Source organism: Anomalospiza imberbis, chromosome 3 (genome assembly GCF_031753505.1).
Source record: "Anomalospiza imberbis isolate Cuckoo-Finch-1a 21T00152 chromosome 3, ASM3175350v1, whole genome shotgun sequence".
In the NCBI taxonomy this organism is placed as follows: Eukaryota; Metazoa; Chordata; class Aves; order Passeriformes; family Viduidae; genus Anomalospiza; species Anomalospiza imberbis.
Window position 1 is genome coordinate 9,881,304 of NC_089683.1, and position 9,485 is coordinate 9,890,788.

Genomic DNA, 9,485 nt, shown 5'->3' on the forward strand with positions numbered 1-9,485 from the left:
AGTGCTGATCAGAAGTGAGGCCACTGGGATCAATGCAGCTGTGCCAGGATGAAGCTACATCAAGCCCTTTTCCATATGAATCCTTCTCTCTGCCAGAGGATACTGATTTCCTTCCTATCATTTGATTTGAAGTATGATGAAAAAAAATAGGGGGGGGGGGACACACATGGTTAGAAAAGCCCCCTTGTTTAAAGAGAATTAAAAAGCAATTATTCCTTTTTAAAAAAAAATAAAATCTGTGATTCCTGGGAAATATTTCTAGGCCAGAAGCACCCCTGGTGACCAGGGTTAAATAGGGTATAAAGTCATTTTGCTTCTGACTGTTTCTGAAGGCAATGGCTTGAGCACAAGCTCAAAGAACCCCCAGATAAGGCACATACACCAGTCAGTCCCTGTTCCAACTGGGCGAGTTTCCCCAAATCCCAGCCCCAGTGCTTCTAGGTCAAATTAGATCACTCTGCAAGTTTCCCTACTCCTGTGCAATTACATTCCCATGTCAGAGAGGAGGGAGCCAGTTAAGCACGGATACACAGTCCTTTTCAAATGCTTAATATTTCTAGTTTCACTGTAATTATATCCTGCAGATAAAAATGGTGCTCAAGGTCAAACAAATCCTTCAGGAGAATATGCACTGCATGGAAACTGTTTGGGTTTTTTTTAACTGGAAAGGTTGTATAAATACTGCAGATTGAGAACCTATAATTATCCATTAAAATCACTCTGAGACTGCTGAATTAATATTTGTCCATGTTCAACCCCTAGTCTCGTATTTATAAAGTTTACATGTGCCCAAAAATCAGCTCAGGCAAGAGGCAATTGATCAGAAATACATTTTTTCTGGGCCTTTCCTTTGGCATTATAGTGTGATGTTCTTCGGAGAAGCAGCTCCAAGGATGGGGGCTGGGCTGGGCCACCACTATCCTGCAGCCAGTGCCCCACCAACCTCTCTCCAAAGGCAGGATTCACTGCTCCATGCCCTCTACAGACACATCCCTGTGTTGCCCCAACTGTGCAGGGCTGCAACAAGTCAGCTGAGAGAACCTCCTTGCCTGGGAAAGGCTTTCACACCCACCATTTCCACTTAGAATCATGCAGTCATTAAGGTTGGAAAAGATCATGTCCTACCATCGACCCCACATCACCACCATATTCACCATTAAACCGTCTCCTCAAGCGCCATATCCACACAGTCTTTGAACACTTCCAGGGATGGTGACTATACTTCCCTGGGCAGAGCTTTACAACTCTTTCTGTGACTTTTTTCCCCAAATATTTAACGTAAACCTCTACACATTTGCAACGGCTCTGACGGTTGTTGCCCAAGACTAGTCCCACTGTTTGGGGCAATCTCCAAATCTGCCTGAGGATGGAGAGGCAGCCCTTGCAGTCATCATACAGGGATTCATAAAGGGGACAGTGGTGGCTTTTGCTCTGGAAATGCTCCTCTGGGAGCAACGAGCAACGTTACCGCCAAGCCCTGCAGCTGATACACTCGCTCGGGAGGATCAGCACAGTTACCCACCAAAGCCCCCAGCTCCACTCTCCTCCACCCCTGCCCTGCTCATACACATCCCCCTGGAGCAGCCCCAAGCAGGAAGAGGATCCAACTCCATCCTTTGTCCTCCCTTTGTCCTCCAGAGGTTGTTTGCCCAGGGAAGGAACAGGAGGTACTTGGCACAGGCCCCAGCACTGCTGGGCTCCTCTCGGGGGGATGAAGTTTGCTCCCCCACCAAACACTCCTGTTCAGGGGTGTCCACAGCCAGCAGAGCCAAGTCAGGTTCCCAACAGGTGAAACCATGGACAGCATCGCTGCCAGCAGTGGCCTCTGCGCTCCTCCCAGATCTTCCCCTCTCGTCTATCCTAGTGATCCAGGCCATGGAACTGCAGCAACTGAGCCACTGCCTTTGTCCCCAGCACCAGCAAAGCCATCATGGGGTTCAGGACAAAAGTCCCAGCAGTGAGCACTGCCCCAGAGTCAGGGTTGGGGTGAGGAGTTGCAAGACCCAACCTGTCACCCTACTCTCCATCAGCCACCTCCAGACCTGAGGTGGGTGACATCTGTCAATTTCCTGCAACTCTGGCTGAAAAAAAACCCACAAGAATGGGAATCACTGGCATTACCACCCCTTGGACACAGTACCACAGGAGCAGGTCTCAGGACACCTTTTTGGTGGAGGCTCACAAGAGCCACCAGACAGCAGGGGCTGCCAGGAGCTATATATATATATCTTGCTTGGATTTGAACTGCCCATGAACCTTCACCACAAATATTTGGAGGAAGGGGAGGGGGTAAGAGAAACAAAAACATTTTAAAAATTGTCTCAGCAGTGAGAAAAACTATCAAACAAAACCAAAGGCAATTGAAAAATTAGGTACTTCCAAAGCTTGGTAACTTTATAACTGATGTAGAATCTGGCAGCTCAAGCACTACTGCGCCAACCTCCTTCTCCAACCAGCTGGGCTGAAGTCAAAGGGTAGAGGAAATCCACAAACCCTCATGCTGACCCCTCCTCACACACTCAGGAACCTCAGCCTCCCCAGATGCTGACAGGGAGAAAACCCATGGCATGGACCTGATCTTTCCTCCCCTCCCTGCCCAACCTCCATCTCTGAGCATCCCCCTGGAGACAGGTACATCATTAGCATATATTTACATTCATGCTGAGGTAGGGAGATGGATTTTCCTCTTGGATGCACGGATGTAAAGCCAGAGGAGCTCTGCAGGTGTCAGAGGGGTACATGACACTTACAGGCACCACACTCGCTCCTCTGAGCTGCCAGCTGCCCCAGTCTGAGGATGCAGAGCAGGCTCCGTGGGTGAGGATGGAGGGAGGCTGGGGGTGTTATCCCAGTGGATCTGTCACTGTTTTCAATGGACACATTTACTTCCTACTGATGCACTTGGGGGGAAGGGGCTGTTGAACCTCACCAAGGCTTTCCTGATCTTTGAAATTATTTGGATCTCAGCAGAGCTCTTTGAGGCGACCCCCTCTCTGCCCTGGCCAGGCTCAGCCCTCCCAGCAGAACACCCCTGCCATGGAGAACAACTGGATTTAAGTAGGAAAAACCCCCATATTTTCCAGCAGGAATTTATCTCCTCCAAAAGCAAACTACCATCACTAATAAGCACTGATGCTTATACACTAACACCCTGGCCACAAGAAAAACAACAAACACCAAATCTGTGCAAATGCATCTCTGGTCTAAGCCAAGCCACCCAGAAAGCCAAAATTTGGTACCAAAACACACTGAGGTGCAGCAGAAAAGCTTCCCAGCACCCAAAGCACGCCCTGGCATGGATGAAGAGCTTCTCTGGTTTAAAGGTGTAATTTATTAACTCAGCTCCTGAGTTACTAAAACCCTGCAGCCCTTTCAGCACACGTCAAAGCACCCCACTTCATATAGAAGTCCCTGAGGGTAGCACTCAGCCCTCTGCATGGGAAAGATCTGTTCCTGGAGGATCCAGCTCCCTTAATGGAGCAGAGAGCAGCCAGCACTCCAGGGAGGGACACAGCTCCCTGGGAAATCGATGCCAAAGGAAGATAGGGTGGAGCTTAGTGCTTTTATAGAGATTATTTGGAAAGAGAAGAACCCGAGTGAAATGGCTCCTCCCTAGGGAACTTGGGACCTTTGTTTCTCTCCAGACGTGCTCAGGATGGCTGTGTGATTTGCGGGCCTGATGCTGGGTTCCCAGTATGCCTTGGAAATGCAGTTTTGTGCAGGAAAGTGAGGGGACTCACCAGCCAGTACCTCCTGCAGGACACAGACAACACATTCTGACCATGTGGAGTGGAGGCATCTCCAGCTAACACCTCCCAGGGCCACTCCCATCTTTCTAAGAGCACAAGCTCTGCTTCAGACCTGACTCTTTCAGCCTCTGGTTCTCCTTCATTCCTGTCTCTGCCAGCAGACTCACAAACCTCTCCTCACTGCAAACAGGCCTGGACCAAGTGATTACAGCCCACGCCAGCCACATGTTCTCCACCCCCTGCCTTCCCCCAGGGATCCCTTATTTTCCACCAGGAAACCCAGGGCAGCAATCTGAAGACTGCCAGAAAAACTCCTTTGACTCAAAGAAAAGAGCATTCCTTCCTCACCTCCAACCCACTGCCACAGCCAGAGGGTGATGCTGGCCCGATCCCTCTGCTGCAGACACCACTCCACCTCCCCCCCACCCCAGGTCATGATTCCAACCAAGACAATTTTGGCTAGACATTTTCCAAAACCTTTGGGAAAGAAGCTGTCAGCTCAACTTAGGCAAACCAAGTGAATCAGGCAGAGCTCAGAGGCTGAGGAGACATTCCCTGTGGGCTCTGCCAGGCTGTGTGGCCCCCTTTCCAGGGGGGACCCAGCAAGGCACAGAGATGGTGGCAGCCTCAGTCTCAGAGGCCATCCCCCATCCCTCTTGGGGTCATGGACAGGGTGGCCCAGGGAAGACAGGGGACGCTTGGCTTTTGGAAAGGCACACACCAAAATGTGCATGTGTGTATATATCTATATATATATATACATTTTATATATATATATATATATATATATATATATATATATATAAAATGGGTAGGGCTGCTGAGCAAGGCCAAGAGGGATAGGGAGAGCTGCAGAAATTGCTACCTGCAGCCACACGTCTCCACAACCATGTCCTCATACTGTTTGTAAACCACATTGTTCCCAGAGTCTATATAGAGGATGCTGATGGGGCTGAGCTTGGAGGGCACGCAGCAGCTCGGGGGGGTGGACTCCGGGTCCATGGAGTTCATCAGCGTCTGGATAATGGCATGGTTGGTGGGCTCCAGGTGGGAGCGCAGGGGGAAGTCGCAGACCCCCTCACAGTGATAGGCCTCGTAATCCAGGGGGGCGATTATCCAGTCATCCCAGCCCAGCTCCTTGAAGTTCACGTGCAGGGGCTTCCTGCTGCAGCGAGTCTTCGCCTTCTTCCCATGGCCCCTGCCCCCAGACCGGGCGGCAATGGTGGTCCTCCTCTTCCTTCGCTTGAGATACGCCTCCTGGCCAGGATCGGGGGGCTCCAGGAGGGGAGGGCTGCCCAGGGCCTTGATCTTGTCCCGGATCTCCTTGAAGAGGTTCTCCTTCCTCTGGGTGCGGGAGAAGGCCACGAGCAGGGCTCGCTCATGGGGCTGTGGCCGGGGTTTGCCGAAGCCCAGCTGCCGGGGGGGCAGGAGCTGCCCCGACCGATCCGAGACGATCCTCAGCAGGAAGCACAGCAGCTTTCCCGAGAGCGATCTCTCCCTCTGATCTCGCAAGGCCTCCCAGACATCAAACACCTCCCATCTGGAGGAGCCCGTGTCCAAAACGTCTGCAGCCCTGGAGTCCAGCAGCCGGGGCTCCTCGCCGTCCTGGCTCGGGCAGGTGGCAAGGAGGAGGTGGTGGAAGGTGCCTTCGGGGGACAGGGCCAAGCTCTGGTTTTCAGGGAGGGAGCGCAGGATCCGCAGCTCTGCACTCGTCACCTCCTCTGCATCGGGCAGGCTGGAGATGTCAAAGAGGTATCGCTGCTCCGCGGCAGATGGGGAGGCATCTGGAAGAGATAACACAGAAGGGGAAAAAAAAGGAAAAAAAGATTTAAATATCTGCAAGCCAAAGCCAAGCTCTCATTAGGGAGGTGGAAGGGACGCAGAGGTAACGGGAGAGGGACATCTTGCTGTGCAGCATGGCTTCCTGAGCATCCCAGCGGGACACAGGCTGTGTGTCCTGCATCCAGGAGCATCACTCTGGTTGGAGGAACCAAAAACAAATGGGGAGGAGAAGGTGCAGAGGGAAGGAGGAACCAGTTCAAACAAGTAGCTTTTCATCAGCACTCTTTTCTACATCCTGAGGAGGCTTCTTTGCTTCCTCCCAGGTGTTCCAGTGACCCCAGATGCACCACTATTCTGTTTTGGCACGGATGCCACACCTGAACCTGTGCAGCATGTTACCATCCCCAGTCAGCAGTTTGTCACCTACTTCTTCTGCCCCAAGTGTCACACACATAAAAATGCTGTTAAAAATTCCACTTTCCCCTCGCAGATAGGCACGGGCACACAGGTCTCATAGAGGCACCCACAGCAGCTGAAAGTGAGCCCAGCCTCAGTTTGGCACTATTTTTAGTGGATCCAAAGACCTGACACATACTTGTGCAGTTTCTGGCACTGAATAAATATACTCAATGTGAATTAAAAAAAGAAACACCAAAGGAGGTGGAGCTGGGAAGAAGAGGTGAATTGACTTCTGGGAGGGTTGTTTTTTGTTTTCTCCCTCGTTAACGAGAAACCTGACCTGGGCATGCTGCAAACATCTCTACTGTGCCCGGAGCGCCCCGACCCGCTGCCGGCAGAGCAGCGACACCCCCGCCCCGCACCCGCCCACCCCCGCCGGCAGCGCCGCTGGGTGCAGCCTGCACCGCCCGCCGCGGGGGAAACTTCTTCTCCCTGTCATTTGCTGCTGCTCCTATTATTAGCATGAATAGTAGTATTATTATTCATTATGGTTATTAAAATTACTATTTGAAAAGCAGATCTAAAATTCCTATGAGAAGCAGATAAGAGCAGATAAGGAGATCCCTTTGAAGAGTTCATCTGGTTTCGTTTTGCGCTGAAACTTCCCAGGACCTGTGCTCAGTTTTCGCTCAGCTCTCACAAGCCGAACTGCCCACCCTTCCACCGGAGCATCCTCCTGCCGGTCCCGCCTCGCTCCCCCGACGTTTCCCCATCAGCTTGCAGTAAACCTCCTCCCGCAAAAGCTGCCGGCAGGATAGGACCCCTTCTGGGTGTGGGTATGGGGCTAGGGGGGTTCTCCCACCACAAGGCAGCCAGCGACAGGGACGGGGTGCGGCTGCCGCTACTTTTCAGTTTGCGTTTCCATTTTATTCGATCGGGAATGGTTTTTTTTTTTCCTCCAGCCAAGCGTACTTGGCCGGCAGGGCGCGAAGTACACATATATATATATATATATTTGTTAAAAGTGTATCGTTAGGTGCGTATATACATTATTATAATTATTATTATTATTATTATTATTATTATCGTGGGTATGAAGAGGGCAGAAGAGGGCGAAGAGGGAGAAGGGGACCGCGATGCCGAGCTCAGCCGGCGGCGTTAGCGGGAGTCGTCCCGGAGCGCCGCGGCCGCCCGGGGCCGAGTACCCCGCGGGACACCGTGGCTGCGCTCCCTCCCTGGCCCGGCCCGGCCCGTCGCGGTGCACCGTGGAGTTTTTCGGGCTGCAAAGGCTCTGGCAGGACGGGGGATGCCGCGCGGAGAAGCTGCTCTCAAAGTGCGCCGCACCCCCGGCCCCGCATCAGGTGGCGGGAGGTCCCGAGAGCCTCCGCACCGCCGCTCATCCCGTCCTGGCCGGCTGCACCTCTCTCCCCGTCCCGAACCGCATCCCCAGAACCCAGCGCCATCCTTGATACCGACGGTGTGTGCAACCCCATCGCCACCGCAGACCCCCGCTCTGCGCCACGCTCATCTCCGTCGGCAAACCCCTTCACTGGTGCCAGGCACAAACCTTTTGCTGTCCCCATCGTCAACCCTCCTAACCGTATGCTCACACACAACCCCACTCCCAGCCCCGTCCTCGCCCCCACTCCCACGCTCAGATTCGCGCACGGTTTCATTCCCGTTAAACGATCGGGATGCGCAGCCCCTGTCCCGTGAAGCTCCATCCCCTGCAATTACCCCGTGCGGAAACCAACGCACAACCCCATTCCCCAACCAACGCACAGTCCTATCCCAGGCACAGCCCCGTGCTCGGACCAGCATGCAAGCATCCTCTCCGTGTGCCATCACGTCCCCAAACTCACGCTCAGAGTGATGCACAACCCCGTGTATCCATCCCCACATCCACACAGGAGCCCGATCCCCACACCCATGCGGAACACCGTCTCCATCCCCAAGCCGCATCCTCATCCCCAAGCCCATTCCGAAGCCCAAGCATCGACTTCTCTCCCGCCCGACGGCGCAGTCCCGGCGGGGCGGCGGGTCCGCGCTCCCCTGCTCGGCCGCGGCTCACCGCACTCACCGCTGCGCGCCCGCTCCGCGAAGCCCGTCACGGTGTCGGCGCGGCGGCCGGGGGAGCGGCGGGCGGCCAGGCGCTGGTACAGGGCCACCATGTAATGATGCGGCACCACCGTGCCGTTGCGGAGAGCCCCGTCCCTCCGCGGCGGGGAGGAGAAGGGGGAGGCGGCGGCGGCGGCGGAGGAGGAGGAGGCGGAGGAAGGCGCGGCTGCCGAGGGTCGCTGGGGAGCGGCGGCTGACGGGCCGCGCACGGCGGCGGCCTCCAGCCCGCGGCGAAGGCGGCAGGCGCCCAGCAGGCAGAGGCAGAGGGCGGCGGCGGCGGCGCGGAGGCGCATGGCGGCGGCCCGGGGCTCGGCGCGGAGCTGCTGCCGCCGCCGCTCCCCGCCCGCTTTTGAACATCGTCTTCGCCCGCCGCCGCCGCCGCCGCCGCCACCGCCGCGGCCGCGGCCGCCCGCCGCCCGGGGGCGCCCCCTGCCGGCCGCTCGCCCCTCCCCGCCCGAGCGCCGCCCGCGCCCCGCACCCGCCCCGCCCGCCCCGGCAGGTGAGAGACCCTCCGGACCCCCCCTCGGGCTCCGACCCGCCCGCCCCGGCAGGTGAGAGACCCCCGGATCGCCAGGTGAGGGATCCCCGGGCCCTCCATCGGATCCCGCTCCGTGTCACCCGGCAGGTGACAGATCCCTCAAGGCTCCGGGCTCGCAGCCGGTGGGGGCACCCGCACCCCTCCTTTGGCGTGGGGAGCTGCGTCCCACAGCCCCGTGCCAAGGCGTCACCCTAGCCTAACTGTGGGGTGGAATGGGGTTGTGTTTGACTGTGGAAGGCGACCCCAGTTCGGGATGGCGGGAGGTTGGGGGGCCACCACCACCTCTGTTTGCAGGGGTGACATTTCGGAGCAGGAAATCCCCCGTATCGAAGACTGGACCGGGAAACTTCACCCCATATTGGAGCGGTTCACTCACCACCCCATCCTGGGGCGGAGGTCCCTGTTCTTCACTGGAGATGGGGCTGTCCTGGCTCTGTTTCGAACGGAGGAACCGCCACCCCATGTTTCGGGCAGACCCCTTTTCCCCGACACTGGCTCGCGGGGGTGATGCCAGCGGCGGGGCCGGGCCGGGAGCGGCCGGGGAAGCCGGAGCGACCCGCTATGGAGCGGCCCCGGGGCCGCGCTTCGAGATGCCCCGGGCTGCCCCGAGCCTCCATCGGCCCCGGTAATTCCTCCTCGGGAGTCGGACACCGGAGCAAAACAAAGACCCAGCCGGGCTGCGGGCTGATGTTTTCCCTCGCGTAGGGTTTCCTTGGTAAAATTCAGATGTTTCCTTGGGTCTCGATTAAAATAACAAAGTGGGGTATTTACTAGGATGTTATTTCAAGTCCCTTAAGTCCCTGGTTATGTCTGTTGCGATTTCTCCGCAAATACAAAAACAAGTGCTGTGATGATTTATTTGAAGGAATGTAGGTGTTTCGCCAAAACAAACAGCACTT

The 9,485-nt window shown here is 55.9% G+C and overlaps 1 protein-coding gene across 1 annotated transcript; it reads right to left on the reverse strand.

The window, feature by feature from the left end:
- Positions 1-4,451: 4,451 nt before the first annotated feature.
- GDF7 (growth differentiation factor 7) lies at positions 4,452-8,414 on the reverse strand. Its single transcript, XM_068186689.1, has 2 exons — positions 8,011-8,414; positions 4,452-5,533 (listed from the first exon to the last, which is right to left on the reverse strand). Exons 1-2 carry the CDS (start codon positions 8,339-8,341, stop codon positions 4,611-4,613), a joined length of 1,254 nt encoding a protein of 417 aa, XP_068042790.1. The 5' UTR covers positions 8,342-8,414; the 3' UTR covers positions 4,452-4,610.
- Positions 8,415-9,485: the final 1,071 nt, after the last annotated feature.

Excerpts from the sequence above, each read along its gene's own strand:
- GDF7 (XM_068186689.1), bottom strand. The coding sequence starts at position 8,341 with ATGCGCCTCCGCGCCGCCGCCGCCGCCCTCTGCCTCTGCCTGCTGGGC. Across the intron at positions 5,534-8,010 it reads CGCGGAGCGGGCGCGCAGCG|ATGCCTCCCCATCTGCCGCG; the intron begins GTGAGTGCGGTG and ends TATCTCTTCCAG.